Source organism: Aedes albopictus, chromosome 2 (genome assembly GCF_035046485.1).
Source record: "Aedes albopictus strain Foshan chromosome 2, AalbF5, whole genome shotgun sequence".
Classification (NCBI taxonomy): domain Eukaryota; kingdom Metazoa; phylum Arthropoda; class Insecta; order Diptera; family Culicidae; genus Aedes; species Aedes albopictus.
In genome coordinates this window covers 95985859-96012719 of record NC_085137.1, presented here as the reverse complement: position 1 = coordinate 96012719, position 26861 = coordinate 95985859, and the positions used below count along the sequence as shown (strand labels likewise).

Below are 26861 nucleotides of genomic sequence, written 5' to 3'. Positions count from 1 at the left end.
TAACTCTGATAATAAAACTTTTTATAAGGATGTGATATACCCACGAATACGCAAACAATTGTTTCATTATAAATTTGAGTTGTATGACATTATTTCTAGTATTGTTTTATAAATGGCACATCAAAATTTAGGTATGTATATTTTTGCATTTTCACCTATCGTCAAAATCTGGTAACTACCGCAAGTCGCAATCCACGAATCCATCTTCATTACCATCATTTTCGATGAGTAGCTCCTTATCGTCATGATGCTTTTTATATTTGTGATACAGCACATAACCCCCAATCATGCCCACAGTTAAACCGAGCAAAACCCCAAACGTGATCATACCATTTCTCACGGAATTGTCCTCCACCAGTGGTTCCTTCCATTCTTCCACCTTGGCAAAGTACCAATCGCTGAACCTATCCGGACCGGAAAGTGACACTGCCTGAGCTCTGACTGCGTATTCTCCGATCGATAGGTTTCTGAAACGGTATTCGTAGCCTGCACGTTCATGCTCTAGTCTCGTTATGCATTCCACGCGCGATTTTCGGCCCTCTGGCTGAGCATTCAGTATCTTAATTTCTACGTTGAAAGCCACAATGGCTCCATTGGCCAACTCTGGTTCATTGAAACTTATTACAATAGTGTTTGCTTCCGAGGAATCCAACGGTGATTCTTTTATTACAATCAAGTTCAAAGGTTGAAGGACAGGTGAAGGGTCGGTACGATCCGAATATATGCTGTAAGCACTACAATAACTGCTGTCTGCAGCGCTACAGGCAAACAGCTGGAAAGTGTAGTATGTATACGGAAGTAGATTGCTAACTGTGTATTCTATACCTCCGGCATAAAAATCATTGTAGTAGATGCGATTTCTGAAATTTTCTGTATCCCGTTTGGTACGATGTACCTTGGAAGTGGTTTCAGTAGAGTGTGAATCACTTAGAAAACCATACATTATGCTTTGGAATTCGTCTGTAATTTTTGCAGTTTGTACATAAACTTTCTTCAGTTCTACAGCACGCTTTTTGCGTGAGTAGAAGTCGCTGTCAGAGTCGGAAAAGTCCGGAACATCTAGAAATACACTGTTGACGGAGCAACACATTTCAGCAGTGCATTCCTCGACCATTTCCGGCTCTTTTTCGACTTCACGTGGATTGAGGCAATAGTTTCGTTGATCAAGAAGTTTCCGATCATCCGGTTGAATGAAAACATCAACGTGGTATCGCTGTACAAGATTTTCCTCCGACTTGAGTATTTTCCAGGAGAATGTGATGGAATCATCTGTTTTTCTCGTGGTAAACACTCTCAATGGAGGGGTAGGTCTAGCAATTTGTGTTTTGAAATAATGTACAATAGATTGACCGATCCTCCTATGAGTCACGTTGTGAAGGCTATCAGTGAGATAGGTTTTGATGTAATAAGCGTACCTTGTGAATGGTTTCAAACCGGTCAAATTGTAGGCCAGAAAAACTTTATGGCTGGTATTTGTATCATTTAAATGTACCAGCTTTGACTGCCAGCTGTACTCGGAGCATACGTCTCGGCCATCGTACGGAGATCTTGATGTATCCGACGGTGTGAAGAATATTATATAACCCATCAGTTGCTGGCTAGGGGCTGTGTTAAACCTTGTCCAATAAATCGTCACATTTCTGCTCGACTGCACTTCTGATTTAACGATCAAACTAACAACATTACAAGACTGCATGAAACCGTTGGAATCTGCGCTTATTAAATCATTTGTACTGTTGTATGTTGTCATCTTCTTCAACACTTCTATGTGCGAAATACAGAGCAAGGGATTGTACACAAAGTACATACTCCCGGTAATCAATTTAAGCGACATGGGATAGTCTCCATAATTCCACAGTTTTTGGAGGTTTGCATTTTCATAAATCATGAGCGAATATTTCCCATGCCCTAACTCCCACTGACCATGGATGATTTCTAAATTCTCTAAAAACTCCAAAGACGGTAATGTGTTCGAACGGTAAACCTTCAAATAGCCCATAATCTCCTGTATTCTACCCAGAGATCTCCGCAATTCTGCCACCAAATGCGGGTGATCTTCGTTCATCCGTATTTGCAACGTCCCATTTATGATTGTGCAACCTTCCAGTCTTTCGGCATCCGCTAGATACATAATTTGAGAACCTTCGCATATTTTCGGACACTGCTGGTGACAAGGGTAGCACGTGTGGTTGGAAAAATCTACGTCAGCTAGTTCTACATTGGTGGCACTGAATCCAGCAGGGCAGTCCTTCAGACATAGACCTTCGAACAGTAGCCCTCCACGGTCGATGCAGTTTGGCTTCGTGATGCAGCGCATTGTTTCCTGATATAGCATTCTGGAATGTTGGAGGATATTTTTCTTGAAAATTTACTGGACTGCTTAGCAATGAGGAAAAAAATATTTGAAACATAATACAGACAAATAATAAATTGTAGTTATGTGATATTAAACATAAACTTTCTAATAAACAACTGGATGCGAATGTAGAAAGGAATAAACGACTATAATTGAAGGAAAGGGTAATTTTTCAAAAAAGTTCAATTGAAATAAAGATTCATCTATATACAGGGTGTTAGGTTCCTGAGTGCAAACTTTTTAAAGGGTGATAGAGGACCATAAATGGTGAAAAAAATGTTCTACGCATATGGTCAAATCTCAACCGTTACGTAGTTATTGAACTTCCCATGTTTTTGACTCTTATTGCCTCAATTGACAATAACTTGTAAATGGTCAAACTTATCGAAGTTTTTTTACCCTTATTCGAAAGATTATTGAATTTTCTATCAAATGGCATCTTTGAATCGATTGGTTTAGTTAAATAACTAAGTTTTCTAGAGCCTCCTCTCCTCTTCTTGGCGTAACGTCCTCACTGGGACAAAGCCTGCTTCTCAGCTTAGTGTTCTATGAGCACTTCCACAGTTATTAACTGAGAGCTTCCTCTGCCAATGACCATTTTGCATGCGTATATCGTGTGGCAGGCACGAAGACACTCTATGCCCAAGGAAGTCAAGGAAATTTCCTTTACGAAAAGATCCTGGACCGACCGGGAATCGAACCCGTCACCCTCAGCATGGTCATGCTGAATACCCGTGCGTTTACCACCTCGGCTATATGGGCCCTAAGTTTTCTAGAGCAAAATAGCTAAAAATAGTGTATTTTTAATGGTTTTTGTCAATTATCTTTGAAAAATGCGTAATAAATTAACATTCTTTCTTTGGCAAAGTTGTGGCCCCTGTTACACTCTACAATTCGTTTTTTGACACCAAACTTCTAGCTCTTATCGTTTTCTTGCAATTTTGATTTAAATGTGCGGCTCCATGCGCAAAAATGTGCTTTCCATGACAGTTGCAAATTTATGATAAGAAATGCGATGTTTAAATCAAAATTGCAACAAAACGATAAGAGATAGAAGTTTTATGTCAAAGAACGAAGTGTAGAGTGGAACAGGAGCCACAACTTCGCCTAAGAAAGAATTTAAAATTATTACGCATTTTTCAAAGATAATTGACAAAAATAAATTATACACACTACTTTTGAGCTGTTTGCTCTAGAAAACTTAGATATTTAACTAAACCAATCGACTCTAAGATGCCATTTGATAAAAAATTTAATAATCTTTCGAATAAGGGTAAAAAAACTTCACAAAGTTTGTACATTTTCAAGTTATTGCCAGGTAAGGCAATAAGAGTCTAAAACATGGGAAGTTCAATAACTACGTAACGGATGAGATTTGACCATATGCGTAGAACAATTTTTTTCTCCATTTATGGTCCTCTAACACCCTTGAAAAAGTTTGCACTCAGGAACCTAACACCCTGTATTGGCGGCAGAAATTTTCCAAATAAATAAGAACGTGCTCCTGGATTAGTTCAAAGAGTCTAATGAGTTACGAACATAGCCTTCTAGGTTCTTGAAAATAACTCCTAGTATAAATTGCACCAAATCCACATAATAATAAGAAACAAAATATCAAAAAGAGTGCAGAATTTGTGAAATTTGTAAAAGTTATGGACATTTTTTTTGCGACATTACTTGAAGGATTTTTGGTAGAGCATCTGGATAAAATAAAGTAACATCTGAAATAATTTTAGTAAAAAAAATGCTGCAGAACTTGTAACGGAATTTATTGCAAAATTAGAAATGCATCTTCTACAATAAATTATTAAACGCATGAAAGAATTTAAGATTTTTTTCGTCCAACATCCCGAAAGATTTTATAGTGGTGGAGATGCAACAATTCGTGAAGTAAAAACGTGTATTCTAACAGTAGAGCGGACTTGGTGTGATGGTTAGAACACGTGACTATTACACCGAGGACCTGGGATCGAATCTCATTCCTGAAGAAATCACAAAATGTGCTGGGAAAACTTGAAAATTAGAAAACACAAAATGTTAATTAATTTGCAAATTGAGAGATGAAATGGTGAAAAACTGCGTTCTGATGGGATTCGATCCCATTCGCTAGACCGGAGCATTAACCAACTAAGCCACAGAACAGGTAACGGTTCTGCGGAATAGAAAGCCAAACTGACTCCGAGCTCACATCATGAACACTCATATTTTCACAATTGTATTTCATCGGCGCAGTTGGTCGTTATAAGTTAACATTTAATCATCAATCTTTCAACTTTTTCGAGTCAGTAAAACTAAACTGAGCCACAGAAAATGGAAGCAAGTCCGTATGTGGCCCCCACTTTGTCCATTCTTTTCTTTTCGTATCCTACTCATGAGATTGTGTTAGCAGGGCAATATTTTTGAACCTACGCGGGGACTCAAACAGAATAGAATGAGCATATTTTTGCGACGAACTGTGTTAAGCAAAGGACAACATTTTTGATAAATCCAGCTGATTTGTTTGAACCAAAAGGAATCTGTATCGAAAAGCATTCAAAATGGATGTAGATCTGTTAACGCACTTGAACCGGTTAAAACTTTGACTAGCGGTTGAAGCGGTTTTTTTTTCTTAAGATGTACCCGTTTGAAAGAAAAAAAAATTGGGGGAACAAAAACTTACTTGTCCTCCGGACATTGCGCAACGCAACGGCGGCCATCTTTCGGTCCCCGACAGACTCGGCATCCGGTGTCCTTGCGATTCACACAGCCACCCAGACACAGCTCGTGGCATTTGATTTTTCCTGGAGAGTATTTGGCCATTCAGTGTACACATCCAGCAATAGTTTCGGTGCAATGTGCGCTAGGATCATGCATCGGTGTGCTCTGTGGTGGTTACGGGCAACAGTTTCCTGGCGGTACCTGTGAAGTCGTATCCCGTATGAAATCGTTGACAGCTCATATTACTCCAGCAGTAAGGCTGAGCGCAGCCATGGCATATATTCGTTTTGTTGCATTTGAGTGATTTGTCCGGTTTGTCGAAACTATTGAGATCAAGTGATACGTTCGACCTATGTGTTATGTTGGACCAGGCAATCTAAGGTAAGTGGGAATGATTTCAAGGTTTCCAGAAAATGCACAAAGCAATACTTACCGTATCCGTGTAACACAGTTTTGGGCAATGCTGTACAAAAACGAACCCATCCTGTATTGCGATCAAGTTCTTCAAGCCAATCTAGAAAACGGAAAATTGCCGAAGGTTATCGTCTGCATCTCACACCTTTCACAAAACGACATTCCAACTAACCTCTTCCAGATCTGGTAAATCATAGAAAATTAGTGCGTAGTTTCCGATCAGTGTTTTTCCACGAATTACCATCAAATTTGGAAACAAATCCCGTAGCGATCTGAGGTTGTAAACGTGAAAAAACAGCACAAATCCAGTCACTTCCCTAGAGCCGTAAAAGAATGGATTCTTCATGAAATGATTGTTCGTCGTGCGGATTGAATTGAGTTAATTGATATATTTCTCTTTTTTCGACGACTGCTTGGTACCTAGCTTAGAGAGTAGATGGAGCTTTAGTTCCTGTCATGATTTCTGTATGCACATAGTGTCGTTTACATCTAGATCTTTGTTACACAATATAGACACAAAATTCAGCATGTATGTATGTAAAAACGCAATACGTAAATAATTTATACAAAATTGACGCGCCTATTTCATTCGGTCGATCTAACAATCTAAGGTCAGTATATCTTTTTTAAAATAAAAGAACAAACAGTAAGAAAACTAAAATTAGCAAATGGTACATATTTTGACAGTATCAAGTATCACATTCCAACTTAAGAATAATATGATCGTTCGTGAAATAACATTACAAAAGAGACGAGAAAAGAGAGAATATATGTTGATGGAATCGAGGTTGAATCAGGTCTGCTCATTAATCTCGTAAGCATTGCTTATTAGCTACAACTAATTGGAATTTCTGTATTTATCAAGTCTCTCGTAAGTGAAATGTCTTGCTTGGAAAACTAGTTTTCTTTACCCTAGCGAAATCGTATCTGCTGACCTTCAGTACAGAAGCTCAACCGAATGTATGAAAATGCAGATTCATACGCAGTGGGATCAATTACCTCAATTTAGATATATTATACTTCACAAACTCCTCGTGCGGAACTCGTTCGATCAACACTAGCTGCAAGAAGCCGGTAATCACTGTACAATTTTCAATGTAATGCAACCGAGCGAGATTATTCCGAATATCCACGTTACGACATAGATCATTATCCTCATCAGTGTAGTTGTCATCGACGACGGCATTCTGATCTTGAGCCGTTACCCACGCTGTATCACTTCGAGATCGTTTTGGAATTACTAGTGGCAACGTGATAAAAACTACAACGTGCACGTATAAACACACATTCTTCATCATAAACGGTTTCTGCTCTTTCTCTCTTTTCTTTAAACTAATTTCATTTGAACGTGTTACTTCACTTAAAACACTCGATACGTTTTGATTAATCAATCACTTTTCCTTTCCGATGCGTATCGCACCTTCCTGACGGGTTTCATTCGCATGCCTGCTAAGGGTTGACTATAAACTCTACAGAAGCTATACAACTTAGTATTATTACAACGTGCGAATCGTGTGAACTAATATGATTCGGTAGCTAAAACAGGGAACAGTGCTCAATCGATCATCGCCACTAGATAGTTACCGGAGAACTGTGCAGCCTGTTGACCATCCTCAGATGCTGTAGGTGATATTCTCTGCTGTGCTACAACATGTACATTGTACATAGGTAGGTACCTCTCTATACATCAGCAAGTCGCCATCCAACGGGCAGAGTAAGAATCGAGAAGCAATTATACACACATTAAATTGCTTCACCCCTGGGCATCTGCTATAATTCAATTAAACTGGTCGCACTCCTGGCGGATGGATATGACGAGCAGCAGCGTATATGCGGTCGTTCGTACTGGACCAGAAGAAAAAAAAGGTGCGAGAGCATGCGTTGGACGGGGTTGAAATATGACTTTTGATGGATGCGATCATTTCTCATGTGATTGATGAAATGTGCTAATGAGATTTCTGGACATTTTTTTTGAGTTGGGGTTCACCCACTTTTTAGAGGCTAGTACATCTTACTTTAATGTAAGAAAATGGAAAATTTGGGTTCACTATAAAGTTTTATTAGTCGTTTAGAATTCTTTCTTTCGTTTTGATAAATGAAGAAATAGATGTTTTGGATATTGATTTTCGACATATGCTGTCCCTGATCCTCTCTCATATTCTGTCGCCTGAAGCAAATGAGTTCATGAGAAGTTATCTAGCCGATTTCATCGACAGCCGTGAGACAGCGAACCAGATCTTAATCTTACGACAAGTGAGCCCAAGTACACGAATTCTTCAACCGCCTCGATTTCATCACCGTCGATATACATTCAGGGTGGCGGGCGCGGTGATTCGTCCCTGGAGCCCATCATGTACTACACATTAATGACTAATCCGATTCACCTGGCTTCACTTTTTAGTCGGATGTACGTTTCCGCCATCATCGTCTCAAATTTACGAGCAATAATTTCAATATCATCAGCGAAACCAAGCAGCTGTACGGACTTCGTGAAAATCGTCCCACTCGTGTTTATCCCCGCTCTCCTTATTACACCTTCTAACGCAACGTTGAACAACAGCCATCGTCGCCTTGATTAATCGTATCAGTTTATCCGGGATTCCGTATTCGTGCATAATCTGCCATAGCTTTTCCGTAATCATTCTGAAATTGTATGAATCCGTTTGAAATGGTTCAAGAGTCCCTTTGAGATGCTTCGAGAATCCTTATGGAATGGTTCAAGTATCCTTTTGGGATGCTTCTAGAATCCTTCTAGGATGCCTCCGAGAGTTTCGAACCGAGGCTCCTTCTGAGATGGTTTCTGAATCCTTTTGTGATAATTCCAGAATCATCTTGGCATGCCTCCAGATTTCTTCTGAGATGGTTCCCTAATCCATCTGGAATGGTCCAGAATCCTTCTGGAAATGATTCCAAAATTCAGCTGCAATGCTGCCACAATGCTTCTAGGATGATTACAGAATCTTTCTGAGATGAGTTGTTTTTAGAATCCTTCTGGGATGCTTCGGAAATCGTTCTGAAGTGTTCTGGAATCCTTCTGAGATGATTTCAACACCATTCTGGAATGCATCCAGATTTCTTCTGAAACGGTTTCAGAATCCTTCTGGGAAGGTTCTAGAATCCTTCTTAGATGTGATACTTCTAAAATTCTTATGGGATGCTTTGAAAATCTTTCTGAGATGTTTTTTTTTAATTCTACTGGGATGATTCCAACAATACCCTTCTGGAATGCTTCCATTTATCTTTTGAGATGATTTCAGAATCCTTCTGTGATGGTTTCAAAATTATTTCTGAGATGATTCTAGAAACCTTTTGCGATGGTTTTTGAATCCTTCAGGTTCCTTTTGAGATGGTTACAGAATCCTCCATGGATGGTTCTAAAATTCTTCTGAGATGGGTTTTGCATGCTTCTGGTACAATTCCAGAACCCTCTTGGTATGCGTCCAGATTCCTTCTAAGCTGGTTCCTGAAGTCCGAAAAAGGTTTTTCAAAATAAGACATTAGCCAGATCCATTCTCCGTCTCTATGCTGCTGTCCAACGTACACGATAAGCAAATTCCCTGACTAGGAAACAAACAAATGTAATAACGGAAGAGAAAACAACGACAAATTGAAAGGAACCCAACTCTTTCTGCATAAAAAACAGAAGCCAAAGCCATCAGACCTCCAAGCTCAAGAATAAAAATTTGAGTGTATTTAAAAAATGCAAATAGAGTTGGAAGTATATTGAGCCGGAATACGCTGGAATTGTGCATACATGGGAATGTTCGACTGAGCACTGTTCTTGTAATCATCACGTTTAATAGTTTCATAAAAAAAACACAGACATACATGTAGTGACAGACACACATATACACATCTATCCCTTTCTGACCAACGGTCCATACCGGTATCATTCGTTTGATTATCTGTTTTCCGTTTGAAATAGTAATTCCTGACAAGAGTCTGACTTTTTTCTAAATTGGGCGATATGTCACTAATATCGTACTATTGAAACTCGCTCGAAGCACAACTCACTATCGAACGTGTGTAAATATCCCTATTTCATTCCAAAATATCGTTAGCATCCGTTCTAAACTTTATACAGTTCACTTTTCTACACTTCAATATAGTAAACTATCCAACAACGGACAGACCACTGGAACGGCACCCTTGCACAGCTCTCAACGCGGGAAATGCGCTGCTCCCTAAAACCTGGGTCCTCGTGGCCTGGAGATATGATTGTGGAACGCTTGCGACGGGTATTGAGTATACGACGGTGGTCTCGCTGCAAAGTGGGGTTCAAAATACAAAAACACAAAATTCAGTTACATTCCATAGGTGCGCTCCCCAGAAGCAGCCAACGCGTGCCATGCTGTGGACGTGTCCTGAGACGCCTACAACTTCTCGCGAATGACGACTGCCCAGTGTTGTCATGTGATTAACTAAAGCGCTAAGCTACGGAAAAAAATGTAAAGTTATACACTACGCTCACAATTGCTGCAAACTTTTTGGCATCGTTTTACGCTACGTTGTAAATGTGATATTGCCTTGATTCCGTAGAGCTTTGGTATGATTCCGGAACTACAACACCATTGGCCATTTATTGCCAATTTTAGCCACAATACGATAGCGACAGACACACTAGTCTACTAGTAGTAGCGGGTGGTAGTAGTAGTAGTGATAGTAGTAGCGGAAGTAGTAATGTACCAGCACCTCGGGTTCCGGGACTTGCCGGGGAGTTTGCCTCACTCCACACGATACTACAGAACTACAAGCAAAATAACGACGCAAAAGACGCACGTGTTAGTTTGGTACGGGTCGATTTTCTTTCGGTCTGCGTTGGAACTAGGGAATTCGAGATAGTGCAGCGAACCCACTTGCGATGATGATTGTCAATTTGGCGAATGAAACACCACTGGATTGTGCAACAAAGATGCTGAATGTGTCATAAATAGATATTTTATTTGATTTCTCTGATTTGTGTGAAATTTCACAGACATAAAGATCTCTCAACAACGGTATATGTAATATGTATAAGTATATAGAGTTAAATATATAGAGCTCGTGTTTTTCTTCATTTTGACAATTTTGTCCGAGTATCTGAATTGTGAATATGAAATACATCTACATTCATTCATATAAATCATCTGGTTGGCCGTATTTCTTTTTGAACCATGGAGTATTTCTTTCAGCCATATATAATGTTGTTATTATCAATGTTTGGAGTAGATTCAATAGTATAGATCTGTTTAACTTTTGTTTGATTATTGTTGTTGAGTTAAAATGTTGTAACACACATATAGATGTGCTAACAGCTGCCTTGAGGACATTTGTTTTGATTTGATTTTGTTTTAACAGTTGAGATGTTTTATCGAGATAGTGTTGAACTATAAAAAAAATCCTGTCTGCTTTTAGAAGTGGCAATGACTCAAACCTGGTATAAGATATCTCATTAGGTATAGTTGGATGGAATTGATGCAAAACGTTAAAATCAAACATTTGATCAACTGCGATTGTTGCTGACATTTTCAGTAAAGCCAAGTACACAAAATCTTTACCTGTTTGAAATTTAGCTTATACATATCGGAAAACAGTTTAGGACTGAACTTTTTTGCGGTAAAAACTTTTCGTTTTCATGCAATCTTATAGGAAAAAATGAGCCATTTTATATTTTAGTTTTATTTCCATGCGACAAAACTGTCAAAATCGAATATTTTTACTCTTTGTTATTTGTAAGATTGGTAGGCAATATTGAAATGTTTGTCTCTCAAAAACTCATCATATTATTTCATTTTGAAGGACTTGCTAAAATAGATATGATGAAAACAAACTGTTACTTAACTTTTCGGTTTCCAAAAGAATAGTTGGGTAAACTATTATGCATTTACTGAACGTTTTGTAGGTATACCAAAGGAAATTATTGGCCAATCCTACAAGTTGTCTTCTTCTGTGTACAATAAGTGAAAATTGCACAAATTGGACGCGCAACTTATTTTCACTGACTAGTTAATTTTAATGCATAGTCGACGCTCTCGTCATACGGTAAATAAAATCTTCCTAAATGAAATACGTGCCTTTCGAAAGTAGAATCTTTATCCACACCTAATAGTGAACGTAATTTTAAGTCAATTTTACACATAATATACTGCCTTATTCGTGTTTCTTAACATACCTTAAATCTTTTTTTACCGCTATGTATGTAATCAATTCTACGCTTAACGAAAATTTTCATTAAATTCAAATTTTGGTAGTTGGAACACAAACCCAAAAACACATACAAATCATTCGTCAACATTTTTCACCTAACACGGATGGGTACACAATCCTATCTTCTTTGGTCGTTTCTGTCAGTCTTGGAATGGAAACATTTACATATTTTCACACGAATTATACTTTGGGCACATGGGGGGTGTGGTAAAACTTACTTTTCTAAATATTTAGTCTCTTATTCCAGTTTAGCATGATCGTGGAACAAGCATGTGTAGTTTTGCTTTTGATGAGTGTTTGTTCAATGGATGTCTATGACTATTTTCGTAAATTTAACAGAGATAACATATCGCACTAGTTCACATAGATTTTTGCTTTTTCATTGCTCCTACGCAGATTTGCATAGTGAGTAACCTGTATTTTTTTTTTCTTTATACTATCGACACAGACAAACAGACATACTACTCAAATCGAAATCATCGCACGATTTAACGGTCATTTTGAAAATATAGTGTGGTTCGGACTGTGCTCGCATGTGTCATGGTGGCGCTGGTGTGCCAACATCACCTCTCAATTTTGGAGAGAAATGAACGCGACGCCGATCAATGTTTACATAAAATGACTCAATCATGAACCTTCATTCATGTTTTATGAATGGATGACGCCTCGGGGGAGTCGTCACCTGCAAAATTGTTACATCGAGCCGAGGGAAACAACACCTGCAAATGAATGCTTCGGATTGAGCATTATAGAGGGTGCTAGTGAGATGCCAAACGATGTTTTTGAAGCAATTTTCTTCTAAGTAGTATGTCTGTTTGTCTGTGCTATCGATGTTCAGAGATTTCTGGAGATTCCCTAAATTTACTGATCATATGTGTTCCATGTGAATATTTAACAATTTAATTTCTGCCATTGCATTCTCATATCAATCTAAAATGAAAATAAAAATTACCCAGTACTGGTCCCGACCCTGATAATTCTGCTACAGTTTAAGAATCACCTGTGTTAAAAGACAACTGGCACCGTCGCTTTTTTTTCATAAACAGAATTTTTAGTTTGAATTAAAGGTGATTTCATAATTAACTGATATATTACTATACAAACAAATGTTTGACATTTAGGTCTTTCGAAACCAATTGTCTTAAATTTATAAAAACTCAAGAATATTTATGTAAAAAAGATCAAGAAACATTGATTGATTATTGAAACATAACTAATATGATTCGTATTTATCACTTATCCGGGTGTACCGTTTCGCGAAACGCTTCAATGGACTGTTCATAAACCATATATATCATTTTAATGGGTCTTCAGTTAGCGCAGTGAATTCCCTGGGCATACTGTATTATTGTGCATACCAAACAATATACAAATTCGTGCAATGGCATGGTAGAAAGTCAATTAGTAAAAGAGAGACAAACCAAGTTCCAGAAATAACGTAGTGCCAAGAAGAGGAAGACGAAAATAGTTTTGAAGTGTCTTAGAAAACCCATTCCAGGGGCGTACAATTTCGTTTCAATGATACACTTTCATGCAACATTTGAATGAGTCACTTCAAGTGTTTCATACATTTTTCTAATGACTCGGTCGTTAAAAAAAACTTTTCCACTCGAGCACTCATCGTACACTCAGCGAAGTAAACTACCGAAATTCATCGAAATACCTTATGAAATTTAGCCATAACTGTAAAGTATGGATGCCTTATGAATACCTTATGAAAATTGAACATGCTTATTATGACCTAATTACATAAGATAAACTTATGAAAAGAGCAGAAAAATCACAAAATGATGCAGACTGGAATCGATCCATGAACGTCGAGATCACTGCGCTCGTGCCCAACCCACGCGGCTATCGACGCTTGAGAATTTCGTGTTGCTAAATGTGTATAAAAGCCAAACTATGAATCGATTCTGCGTCATAGACCAACCTTATGAAAATCGTTCTAGCCGTTATGAATTGTTTAAAGGCCATTTCATAAGTTAGACCTTATGATAATCTTAGGTTTATTTGCCTGAGTGTAGCACTCGGTAGTCTCCCACCCGGTCGCATTGCTTGTGCTTCACCCGTCAGAGCATTAGTGTCTCACTGGTGCGCGCTAGTCTCTCAATGGTTACGGGCGCCGGTTAATTGGATTTAAGTGGTCGAATTTGTTATCCTCTTTCATAAAACATAATTATCATTCTATTGGCGTGCACCACTATTTAAAAATGTGGTTTAAATAGTGTTTTTAGCATGTTGAAGTATTTCAATGACTCATAAATGAAACGAAAATCCAAGTGTATCATCCCATGTTTCATACGCACTTGTTTCTGTAGCAGCAACGAACGAGTGTGTTGTTGGGTGAGAGATGAAGCATCACAGCAGTCCGTTCGCATGGGAAACGATTTGCTACAGCCGTCGTACGTCATGTTTTCCTTTCGAAATTGCACGACCCTGACCCATTCTATCATAAGGGAGTGGTTAGTAAACTTTTGATCACATGAAACCATGAAAAGATTCATGGAGCATAGGCTTTAGTTACACTCCAAAACGTAGGACCTTGGTCAAATTTCTCGCCTCCTCTGTAGTTTATGAACGCTTACGACCAGAACGACTCCGAAATCTAGTTTCAGATTTAAAATTCGAGAAATCCCACATTTCCGGAAATATTATTCATTGTGCAAAATATTGTACCATACCAGCTTTAAGAGATTTAACATTAGTTTCAAACATTCCACAACAAAAAGCTCTGCACGTGATTTCAGCTGATAAGCAAAAGGGAATGTTTAAAATACGGTGACCTGTCTATATTGCTAAAACCACGGTAAATGCATCCTGTTCTTGTTCGGTTTGATTCATAATTTCAACAACAGCCATGTTCTGACAGCAATCAATGACAATGCATCTACGAGTGCACGAAACTAGTAAGTAGTACTATTCGCTGTAACATGATGATTTTACGTGCTGTATGTAAATAGTATTTATGATAAATCTGACACTTAAACTTCGGTTGACAGGGTTTCAGTAACGTCGCACTCAACCGATTCGCTATCGTCGTCCACCGAGGTCTCCAACAGTTGTTCTAAAACGAAACACACGATGGAGGCGTATGATTGAGATTTTTTATCTTGCCTTATGGACATCAGCATGCTTAGTGCATGCTATACCGAATATCATGCAAAAGAGTAGATTGCATTGGAAAGTACAAGTAGGGTGCAACAGTTTTAGAGATATTTCTATTTTAAAATAATAATGTGTAACTACAAACATAAATTTTGAAATCAATATCGGAAAAGGTTTACCGACTCAGCAACATTCAATTAAACCTTACGATTCAATAAAGTTGTAAATGTGTGAGATCATCATAATATTACATTCTAAAAAAATATTGGAAATAAATGTCATAAATACAGAAAAGAGTAGACAAGTCCATAATAACAAGTAAATGAAAACAAAATTCCAGCGCCGCAGGCAATTGACAATCATTCGCAAAGGATTAACACAATCTCCAACATGATGGGGTTCTGATCGATTAACTAAATCAAGCATGCTAGGACCATGGATTAGTTGTAACAACAATTACTACAAGTAACAAAACGACTTACCGGGTGCTGCATTGCTGATGACGGTTACCGAACTGCTCTCGATGGAGAGGTCTATACTCGGTGGCAACGGTGGAGGCGGCTGAACCGACTCCAGCGTCAGTGGCACTACTCCGCTGGATTCGTGCAACCGAGCGGGAATAGCTGGCGGAAGGTTACTGTTGGCACCAGGAACGGTACTGTTTCCGTTTCCGGTGCCCACATTGCCCGTGTACATCGGCGAAATGGAGTTCACCCCGGCGGGAACGTAGGTGGGTGTGATGGGTGAAATTCCGACGGCGGCTATGATACGAGAGGATGAACCAAAGTTCTGGTGCGGCGCCGGGTAGGATGATATGACCGTGCTGTTGCCGGTAATGCGTCGATGTGCGGCTTGCGCTGCGAATGACAAACAAATTTTAGCTTTGGCGAATCGGAATGACAGTGTTTAGGTTGGTAGCGAGTAGTTATGTAGGAACCCAGTGATTCCATAACATGGCCTACGATAGATGTAATGTTTCTCATAAAGGTTCAGGGGTTTCTCATGAAATTATGCCAGCAACACTTCACAGATTCCACTAAAATTTTCATGAGAATTCCTCCTTCAGTAATTTGCCTTGAAGTTTCGCTTTCGTTCTTGATTCAGTATGTGACTCCAAGGGGACTTTTCTCCAGAAATTATGACAAAACTTCCTCTTAAAGATTCGACATATCACACTACAAGAATACCACCAAGCTTTTGTAGTATATTTATGAGCAGATGTCTACTTTTTGATTAGAGTGTGGTTGGGTTTATTCTTGGGTTAATTCTGTTTGGGTGTTTTACTGTGTATGTTTTCCGTGTTGGGGTTTTCCAGTTAAGCGTGTATTACTTTTTTGAAAACGATTGCTGTAATTCATTCGTGTACCGACAAGAAAAGCGTGAAGAATAAAAAAGTTTTAAACTACGCGTTCCGTGGCTTTGGTTTTCTTGCGACAACCATCAGAAGTGGGATCCACGCCGGAAACAGGATAATTCGTCAACCAGTGAATATGAGCCGCATGACGAAAAGTAATTTGATCGAGTGGCTGCAGGAAAACCAAATCGATTTTCCTCCGTCGGCAACAGTAACGCACCTGCGAGCGCTCTACGAAAGCCATGTTGGGGCACAGGGCGGAGCACCAAACGACGAAGAAGGTTCGGCATCACCATCAGAGAATGAGGAGGAGCAGTTGGACGTAGAACTAAGGGTGCTGAAGAAGCGTAAGATGATCGCCGATTTGCGTCGGGAACTGGAGGACATCGGACAAGCGCAAGGGAACCCACCGACAATTCAGGATGTAATTGGTTCCGTTTCACGATTTTCCGGAGGTGATACATCCGATGCGAACAGATGGCTCAGTGATTTCGAATCTGCGTGCGATTCTCTGGGAGGCGATGATGACTTTAAGTTGAAATGTGCTCGGCGTTTAATGGAACCAGGAACGGAGGCTGAATGGTTTCTTCGTGTTGACAAGTCTGCAAATTATCGACAGTTCCGTGATAGTTTCCTGGAAAACTTCGGTCATGTTTACACGGTCGCTGAAATTGTTGACAAGCTGCGCAAAACAACTTTTGACACTTCGAAAATGTCGGTCACTGCGTACATCTTAAGGATGCAGGAGATCGCGTCCAGGGCGAATATCGACGAGAATCAAACCGTGCAGTTCATCATCGATGGATTCCAGGACCGTTCAGCGAACATAGCAGTTCTTTACCCGGCCAGAGACTTGGCCCATCTGAAGCAGCTTTCACGGCGATATGTTCAGTTGCGAGAGATGTACCCTACGCCGATTCGGACGCAACCAGTCAAGCAGAAGGTGAAGGCTACATCAACCAAGCCGGAATCGCCGCGCTGCTACAACTGTTCGGGTGTTGGCCATCTGTCGGCGGATTGCAAGGAGCCACGCCGAGTGAAGGGCTCTTGCTTCCGTTGTGGTTCGACTCAGCATCAACTTAAGGAGTGTCCAAGACCAGCTCCACGGAACAACAACCAAGTTGCTCTAGCGGATGAGTTTCGCCAAAATGGCGGTGGCGACCGCCAATCCGTTGGCGAACTAGGGGCAGTTCTCTCCGAGTTGAATATTGTAAGTATTGCTTTCTCAATTGATTGTAACACACACTCATGTATCACTGTACTTTCTATGTTCGATACGGGCAGTCCAATTAGTTTCGTGCGACGATCGGTAGTTCCACAATCGATGGGACCGAGTGAGAAGATGAACTCAGGCTACAAGAGCATAGGAAACTACCCACTATGCACCTATGGAATTATTGCAGCCATTGTCTGCTTTCGTGACCGTAAAACGTGTTTAAAGGTACATGTAGTACCCGACAATTATCTTTGTGTTCCGTTGCTTTTGGGGCGGAATTTTTTGAATGAAGTTGGCATTGCTTTGTATGATACGAGACTTATTGATTCAGCAGAAATGAAACCTAAAGTTGAACTTGAAATTGGACCAGACCCAAATCGAATTAAAATTTCTGGACAAGTGTTACATTGTGTGTTTGATTATTCGACTGATGCACCTTCAGAACCCACTACTACTTGTAATCAGTGTGATCATCGACCATCTACTGTGATCTCCAATGGACACAAATTTAGCCCTCAAATTGTTCCTCTCGAAGTATGTGTTTCAAATTTGAGTTGTTCGTCTTCCACCCAGTTAAGTTCCGATCCTTCCGGTTCTTCCGCTACTTCCGATTCTTCCGTGTTGTTTGATTGTTCCGTTCCGCTAGATGAATACAAATCTGTTCCGATGCTGGATCACTGTTCCGTTCCTGATGTGTTCTGTATAGACCCGATTGACAGTAATTGTAATTATGACATAAATCCAGAGTTGAGTGTTGATCATCGGAATAATATACTAAATATTATTCAAAACGACTATATTGATCTCAGGAATGTACCCATCCAGGAGCATATGTATGAAATGAAGCTAAACCTTACGTCGGAGATTCCAATCAACTTCCCGCCAAGGAGGCTGTCTTATTCCGACAAAATTGAAGTGGACCGCATTGTTGAGGGATTGCTGAGTGCTGGAATTGTACGACCGAGTAGTTCTCCCTACGCATTTCCAATTGTTTTGAGAACAAAGAAAAGTGGTGAGAAGCGAATGTGTGTGGATTATCGTGCATTGAATAAAGTGACAATTCGTGATAGTTACCCTATGCCTTTGATTGATGATTGTCTAGAACGTGTTGAAGGGAAGAAATATTTCACAGTGCTGGATCTTAAGAATGGGTTCCATCAGGTTAATGTAGCTGAAGGCAGTGTTCCGTATACGGCCTTTGTCACTCCTAGTGGGCAGTACGAGTATTTGAAGATGCCGTTTGGATTACGGAATGCTCCAGCTGTGTTTCAGAGATTCATCAACTTTGTTTTGGCGCCATTTATTAAGGAAGGAACCGTTACTGTTTATCTTGATGATATTACAATAGCAACGGCTACGATCCAGGAACATTTGAATGTTTTGCAACGAGTTCTTCGCACATTGGCAGGGTTCAGACTGGAGATTAAGTTTCAGAAGTGTCAATTCTGTTTCACTGAGATTGAATTATTGGGATTCACTGTAAGTGAAAATGGCATTAGGCCCAACAACTCTCACCTGGCTGCAATTGAGAAGTTGCCAATTCCTTGTAATGTGAAGCAACTCAGTAAATGCTTGGGCTTGTTTTCGTATTTCCGAAGGTTTGTTCCATCGTTCTCAACAATTGCTTTGCCTCTACGTGTTTTGACAAATCCTGGAGTAAAATTTCATTTTGATGAGAAGTGCAAGGAAGCTTTTGAAACCCTACGAAGAAAGCTGATGTCTTCTCCTGTCCTTGCTCTTTACAATCCAAAGCGGGAAACAGAACTGCATTGTGATGCTAGTAGTGAAGGTTTTGGTGGAATCTTGATGCAAAAGCAGGAAGATGGTAAATTTCATCCAATCGGGTATTTCTCTAAACGAACATCCGCTGCTGAATCGCGTTATCACAGTTTTGAGCTAGAGACTTTAGCTATTATCTATTCGCTTAGAAAGTTCCGCATCTATTTGGAAGGAATTCCGTTCCGCATCATAACAGATTGCAACTCATTGACTATGACATTGAACAAGAGAAGTGTTAATGCTAGGATCGCGAGATGGGCTCTTGAGTTAGAAAATTACCACTACACTATCCAGCATCGCAATGGTAGGCTTATGAATCACGTAGATGCTTTGAGTCGATTACCTGGTGCCGATGTCGTAACTTACGATAACTCTGATCAAGTTATTTCCGCAGTAAATTCAGATGATCTTGATTTCCAACTTCAAGTTACCCAAAGCCGAGATAAGGATATTGTTGAATTGAGAGAGAAGTTAGAGAACGGACTTGTCAGACATTTCTGCTTGGAAGATGGGTTGGTATACCGTTGTAGTAACACTGGGAAACTTTTGTTTTATGTACCCAAGGAAATGGAAACCAACGTAATACGCAGTGTGCATGAGAAATTGTGCCATATGGGAATTACGAAGACGCTTGCGCAGATTCAGATGCATTATTGGTTTCCGAATATGAAATCCGAGGTGGAGAAATACATTAAGAATTGTGTCCGTTGTATAATTCATTCCGAACCTAATTCCGATTGTCGTGCATTGCACAGTATTCCGAAAAAGCCTGTCCCTTTTGATACGATTCACATTGATCACTTCGGTCCGCTTCCTTCAATTAGTTCAAAAAGGAAACACATTTTGGTGGTAGTTGATGCTTTCACGAAATTCGTTAAGCTTTATCCGGTAAATTCGACAAGTACAAAGGAAGTTTGTGCTTGTCTTGATAAGTATTTTGAAAACTACAGTCGACCAAGAAGAATTGTTAGCGATCGTGGGACGTGCTTTACTTCGTTGGATTTCACTTCGTACCTGTTGGACAACAATATTGAACATGTGAAGGTTGCTACTGCTTCTGCTCAGGCAAACGGCCAGGTTGAACGAGTCAATCGTATTGTCAAATCGTTGTTGGCTAAACTCACGGAACCCGTGCAGCATTCCGATTGGTGTAAAATGTTGGGAAAAGTGGAATACTCTGTTAACAATTCAATGCATTCGACTACTTGCCAAACGCCTAGCATGCTTTTGTATGGAGTCCAACAACGTGGTCGCGATGTTGACGTCCTCGCTGAGTTTCTGGATGATAAGATGGATACAGTTAGAGATTTGGAATTAATTCGAAGTTCGGCTGCAGAATCTATTGAGCGTTCACAAAATCGCAATCATGAATTGCATGAAAAGAAACATAAGTCTCCCGTCGTATTTTCTGAAGGTGATTACGTTGTGATCCGGAATATTGACACTACTATTGGAACTAACAAAAAATTCGTTCCCAAATTTAAAGGGCCGTACCGTATCCATAAAACCCTTCCGAACGACAGGTATGTTGTTAGAGATATTGAAAATGGGCAAATATCCCAACTTCCCTACGATGGTATAATTGAATCATCACGTATGAAACGTTGGGCCGATTGGAGAGTTTCTGGTGAAAGGGGTTCTTAAATGGTGTATCAGTCTATTTATTTAATAACGAAATTGAGAAAGCAATACATATGTGTTTGTGTATATGTGTGTGTATTTTGTTCTTATGAAAATTCAGGATCGAATCGATCCAGTGTCAGGAATGGCCGAGTTGTAGTATATTTATGAGCAGATGTCTACTTTTTGATTAGAGTGTGGTTGGGTTTATTCTTGGGTTAATTCTGTTTGGGTGTTTTACTGTGTATGTTTTCCGTGTTGGGGTTTTCCAGTTAAGCGTGTATTACTTTTTTGAAAACGATTGCTGTAATTCATTCGTGTACCGACAAGAAAAGCGTGAAGAATAAAAAAGTTTTAAACTACGCGTTCCGTGGCTTTGGTTTTCTTGCGACACTTTCTTGCATAAATTTCAATAACTGTTACAAATGAAAACATTTTTCAAAATTACTACATAATTAGGTTTTTAAGAATTCTCCCAAAATGATTATTAATGCCGTTATGTGAATTTCAACAATAAAGAAGAAAAGTTTAGACTCTTCTAAATATTTAGGCAGACATACCGTCAGAAATTCACGCTATCAATTCAGAAAATCCTTCGCTAATCATTCTACTGATTATTACACAAGGTTTAGTTAGATATCAAAAGCAATATCACTCTTAAAATGTCCACCAAACATTACTAAACATACAATCTGGAAAGAAGCTCTGAAATTGTGTCACTAATTTCTCGAAGATTTCTGTCAGGTTCTCAATCCTATCTATGTAAAGACTAGAGATATTGTTGGCATTGCATTGTACTGAAAAGAATTGTAAAAATGGAACAAAACTTCGTAAATAACCCTTAGAAGATTATAACCATTTATTCAACGTTACTACAGTCTCCTCGGTACATTTTCTTGAAAGCAAAAACCGACCATGCCACTATAAAACTAACTCGCTACCACAACTCCACAATTCAGCTGAAAATCTTACCATAGTTGGGTGGACTGCGGAAGGAGCTACTCTCCGGTGGAAGTTCCATCGGTGGCGGCAGTTGACTAGTGGAGTCCACCGAACTTTCCAGTATCCGGCTCGAGATAACCGAGGGCCGCCCGTTCGAGTACATCGACATGGTGGCATTATAGTTGGGTGGAGTGGGCAGCTGCATGTTGGACAAATGAATTCCGCTGGAAACCGCATAGCTCTGGTGAGTATTCGGATACTGCTGATGAGGTGGCCCGACGCCACCGCCGGTGCCACCTCCCCCAGTGCCACTCCCGATGCAACACTGGCTACCGCTTGAAGCATGCGCAGTAGGACTTAACGAAATGCCGGCGTGATGATGATACGGCGTGTGATGGGTGTGGTGGAAATGGGACAAATTGTTATGATGGGACGCAAGCTGACTATGATGATGGATGTTGTTCAATGGAGGTGGCAGCACCGCGCCCACCGATGGATGTCGTGGTTGATGAGGTCGAGTTTTGGTTTGTTCTGAGAGTGAGAGCAGTTTCTTCACTGCCTGTGGTGATGCGGCTCCGAATTTGGGTGCTCCGCTATTGCCACTGCCGGAGCTTCCTATCGAAAGACTACTCATGCCAAGACCCAGGGCTCCTTTCTTGCCCTCGCTAGTGGAGCTAGTACTCGATGTGGTGGAAAGCGTGGGAGAAGGATAACGTTTTCTCACCTGGACGTTGTTTGGTGTACTTCCGCCCTGCTGTTCACACTCGAGCGATAGTTTGTGGAGTTCGTCCTCGTCGGTGGTCACTTTCATATTGTTCAAGTATGCCTTCACCCGTCTTACCATTTGAGCTTCCTCAAACATCTTTTTCGGATTGGGGGCAGCCGTTGACTTCTTCCTTCGCTTCACCGTTTGACTATTGATTACAGGTGGAGGAGGCATCATTAAATTTCCACTGGATGGAACCGACATTTGATTTAGTGCAACCATAGCCGAGCTCGGAGGCTGACATTTCAACTCCAGCATAGTCAGTATATCATAGGGAGAATTGCACATTTGCAGCAACGTTCGCACTTCTTTCGAAATCATTCGTAACTTCTCAAAATTGATCAAGCTTTCAATTTTGGAATCATTGCCCAAATGGATAAAAGTAAGATCTTTTTTCACCACCGGGTAAAAAGGAATGACAGGATGTTGAGCGTTCAGCTCTGTTTGTATCAACTGACGATACTTTGACATATTTCGAGAAGGATCCATCAGTTCCTGTAAGTCATTGAACAATTTTTGATACTTGGAAGGTAACTTCTCCCACGTTTGCCTCAAACGTGAAACTGCCGCATGTCCTAGCCCACTAATTATTGCAAATAAGCTATTGAAATTCTTGCACTCCTTACAATGTCGCGCTATCTTTATAAACTGTTTGATAATCTTACACCGTCGCATCATGTTATGCTCACTGCAAACTTCCGTGACGACCCAGAACATTTCCCTGTTGACTAGCTCGGCAAACTTTACCAACATTGGTTTACCATAGCGACTCTTCAAGCTGAACAAATCGTCTATGTATTCAGTTGATTCAATCTGTCGGAATATTGAGAAATCTTGCAGCGTCAGCTGGATTGCAAGCTCGTTTGCATTTAGTTGCAAAAAGTGTACCGCACTTTCTCGGATCAGTTCCGGTGCAACATCGTCAGGTACCAGGGTTTCCGTTATTCCATTAGTCTTCAGATAATACCTCGAACTCAACCCAATCCGCTCGGCAAGATTCTGCAGCTGATCCGGAAGCCGCCGTTGTTTGATCATTCCACCCTCTCCGACGCTCACTTCACAAAGTGAAAAGTTCGAGCTGGGGTCGTGTATACCAAACTCCTGCAATGCCAGCATAACCACCTCGTGCGCCGTGGTTTCCTTATGTACTAGTAAATATTTGCATGTTTGATCCGATTTGTATACTTTGAGAATGTGTTCAGGAAAATCACTAGCTCGGAGCTCCTCGTAGTAAAGCGTGCCGCTTTTTGGAATGATTGCCTCGGTAGAGAGAGTTTTAGCCGGTGTGTGAGGATGTTCCCGGAGATCGGGATTACTTTGATATGTAGACGTTGGAGGAGTCTCGTCCGAATCTGCGGTAGTGATTGAAGATGTCGAAATGGACGACGCTTGAGACGAGAAGTTCACGCTTATTCCGGAGGATCGGTCGCTACTATCATAGTTGGTACTGCCGTTATTGTTGCTATTATTGTTGATGCTATCGTCCTGCAGGACCATATTTTTCGGCAACAGATTCATTTTGATAAGTGCTTTCTGAAGGCGTTTCTTACCGCCTAGCGTCATGAAGCTACCCTTATTGTTGTTCATGTGTGAAGAAGATGGAGTTGACGCACCCGAATCTTTCCGACCGTACTCATCTCGCACAGGCAGTGGCATGAGGAACTGGGGAGTCGGCAGTAATCCCGCCTTGTCTACCAAATCAAGCGATTTTTGAGATTGTAACAAGTCGGCCCGGAAACCTTTTTTGAGGTCAATCTTTAGTTTGCTCGAATCGCCGTCAGCATTTGAAAGCATTCCCTTGAATGCCCACAGGTTGCTTTTCACTGTAATACTCAGGTGTGTTGTTCCCATCAGCAGCTCCATAGCCCGTGCACATGTAATGTGTTCAAAGTTCTGTCCATTTACCTCTAATATTTGGTCGCCTCGTTTTAAACCTACGTCGTACGCTTTAGTTTTAGGTTCAACTCTGGTAATAAAAATACCACCGGGTCCTCCGGAGATTTGAAAGTTCAAATCTTCGTCCCTCGAACTTCGTGCCAAGGTAACATTCCTTTCCCTAGCGTTATGCTGAGCGTACACGTGCAATAACCTCAACTGCTCAAGCATGTTTTTCTTTTCCAATGCAGACTCGAATATTTCTAAAAATTCCATCATCTGCGGATCGGTATCGAAATCGGTAAAATGATTGTTAACCCATAGCAGTACTACCCTTGTAACGCGATCACATATGTCATTTGCAGATGCTTGATGCATCGCATCTATCAGATCGTTTCCATCATCAGAAGAGTCCACGTTGAACCACTTCAATAACTGCTTCGAAACGTCAATTGGGTCACTGATAAAGGTTCGGAATGTGAGAAGGAAATCTTCCACATAATTTTGATCTGTCTGGGTAGTGTCCTCAATCAATTGCTGCGTTAACCGATCCACTGTGCCTCGAATGACCACATAGCCTTTGCGAGATCCATTCTCCCCCGAACTATTCCTAAGTTCCGTAACCATCACCACCTGACCATCTTCCTCGATTTTCCTAATGTTATCCTCCCCTTGATGCTGTATCCGATAGTAGTCCGTCTGAGTGATACACACAAACTGACAATCATCACATTTGGTTCTCATGATCCCCCGATGATAAAGCTTATCCATTGTTGGCAAAATCCCAAAACTATCCCCTATATGTAGATATTCCATCTCCCCATTGGCATGCTCGATTTCCACGTGCCCGTTGATGAGTACACTCCACGAGTCCAGCTCCTCCCCATCGTTCATCACAATGGTCCCGGCTTTTTCGACCACGGCGAACACCATAACCGAGCACAGTGCTCGCCTCACGGCAAATGTCATATTGGTGAACGCTTTCAGCTTTTGCGTAAACTCAAGCAATATTTCGATATCATCCATCGTTCGATCGCTTGGATCTTTTTCCAGACATTCTCGCACGGTATCGCGAACACTCAAACTCTGAAAAGCCGAAACAAACAGACAAACAACGAAACATTGAACAAAACTTTGCTACATCACAGCGGAAAAGCAATGAACTGGGCGACGGTGATCGTTACTTACATCGATACTCTCAGCGATGTCCTCTTCGTCGGAGTCCACAACCGACTCCACCAGTCCGGAGAGATCGACCTCGTCCGAGTCCAGCGACGAGCTCGTGACCGACGTCATGGTTTCTGCCTGGCTGGTATCACTGGAATGTGACAGGCGGTTACCTTTATCAAACAGTTCCGGCGGTAGACCGGCGGTTAGCTGAAATAGATATGGAGAAAAAAGAAAAAAAAACACCGATTTTAAATTTCCGTATGTTAGAGTAAATGTAATCTTCCCAAGCCAATCTAAAATAATGATTTTATAAATGTCTTAAATATACTATTCTACTATTCTACTATTATCAACGCATCCCCTGGCTTTCGCCCATCTGCGTTGTCTTTTCACTAGGCAATACGTCTACCAATTGATGTTTATGGGCTTGCCGGACCAAGTCATGTAGCTAAGCCAAACACCCCACCTACAACTGTTGGGTAGGCACCATTGTCCCGCCCACTGGTCTTTTACAGCTAGTTGTAGGTGCATGTGTGCGTGTAAGTATTGGAGTGTGTGTGTGTCAGTGTTGGTGTATTGTAGGCGCCAACTCGTTCTAATCCACTCTGATAGCTAACACCCTATTGAACCATTACCCTTAAATTTGGCAATCTATGAAATAGAGTGAGTTAAACGCCTGTAAAAAACAGTCAGTTAAATCAAACAAGGAATATTAGTATTAAAGCGAAGATACAACGAAGCAACGCCCCGAACCTCGAGAGCACAAACCCCAAGAACCAAATGACAGGCAGCGCCGATAAGTCGATCGACTGGCCACCATCAGTGAATAACCAATCGAGTAAACCCCCCAGCACAAACTGCCACCAGCTCTCCCGACCTGCGCCCAACAAATCCGAGGCACAGCCCAGCCTTAGCTTCACCTTAAAACCAAAATCTAGATTACAGAGCACAATACTTCCCAAGTAACCACGCAGCTCGAGCCGCAAATCACGCACAACACGGCACAAATAAGACAAACACTACCACGCCCGTACAACCAAAACCGACCTAGAGTAGAGAAGGGTCTCTTTCCACTCCAACCCGGACTCAACTGCACCCACAGGGCAGCGCACCTCACCCACACCGCACTCATTCATGCATCACTGTCCGAGCCGCACGATCACCTGGGTTGAGTCTATCTGCATGACCTCGCCCAACCCGTAACGCAGAGTTTAAATCTCTCTCTTGCATTACAAAGTACTCCCTCTTCCCAAAAATCTGTGCGTGGTATAAATGAGATCTTAAGGCTGAAGAAATCGTCACCAATACAACCGCCAACACTGAGCACTCAATGATGTCGGCCTTATCAACGACGACCCCCTCAGTCCCAAACCCAATTATC

General features: G+C 40.8%; 2 protein-coding genes across 14 annotated transcripts in view; both read right to left on the bottom strand.

The window, feature by feature from the left end:
• Nucleotides 1-146: 146 nt before the first annotated feature.
• On the bottom strand, nucleotides 147-9533 carry LOC109402097 (insulin receptor). Of its 2 annotated transcripts, XM_029852694.2 has the most exons (6): nucleotides 6467-9533; nucleotides 5640-5784; nucleotides 5487-5567; nucleotides 5255-5429; nucleotides 5016-5136; nucleotides 147-2336 (listed from the first exon to the last, which is right to left on the bottom strand). In XM_029852694.2, exons 1-6 carry the CDS (start codon nucleotides 6763-6765, stop codon nucleotides 176-178), a joined length of 2982 nt encoding a protein of 993 aa, XP_029708554.2. In that variant the 5' UTR covers nucleotides 6766-9533; the 3' UTR covers nucleotides 147-175. The 2 variants fall into 2 exon arrangements, with proteins under 2 accessions (XP_029708554.2, XP_029708555.2); XM_029852695.2 differs by lacking the exon at nucleotides 6467-9533 and having other exon boundaries at nucleotides 5255-5403; nucleotides 5640-5781.
• Nucleotides 9534-9541: 8 nt separating this feature from the next.
• The window catches only part of LOC109402099 (rap guanine nucleotide exchange factor 2), an 86547-nt gene continuing 69227 nt past the window's right edge, over nucleotides 9542-26861 (bottom strand). For 10 of the 12 annotated variants that reach the window (XM_062850089.1, XM_062850093.1, XM_062850090.1 and 7 more), the window contains 4 exons: nucleotides 25499-25687; nucleotides 21700-25396; nucleotides 15241-15615; nucleotides 14548-14717 (listed from right to left, as the gene is read on the bottom strand). In XM_062850089.1, coding sequence (XP_062706073.1) covers nucleotides 14635-14717; nucleotides 15241-15615; nucleotides 21700-25396; nucleotides 25499-25687 — 4344 coding nt within the window. In that variant the 3' untranslated portion in view covers nucleotides 14548-14634. Of the gene's footprint in view, nucleotides 9732-9963; nucleotides 10215-14547; nucleotides 14718-15240; nucleotides 15616-21699; nucleotides 25397-25498; nucleotides 25688-26861 lie in introns of those variants that run through there. The other 2 variants (XM_062850095.1, XM_062850096.1) reach the window with 2 other exon arrangements.

What these genes read in the sequence shown, in the direction of transcription:
- LOC109402097 (XM_029852694.2), bottom strand. Translation starts at nt 6,765, where the DNA reads ATGATGAAGAATGTGTGTTTATACGTGCACGTTGTAGTTTTTATCACG. An exon ending in TATAATATATCTAAATTGAG is followed by an intron (nt 5,785 to 6,466) that starts GTAATTGATCCC and finishes TTACGGCTCTAG; the next exon opens with GGAAGTGACTGGATTTGTGC. An exon ending in GCGCAATGTCCGGAGGACAA is followed by an intron (nt 2,337 to 5,015) that starts GTAAGTTTTTGT and finishes CCAACATTCCAG; the next exon opens with AATGCTATATCAGGAAACAA.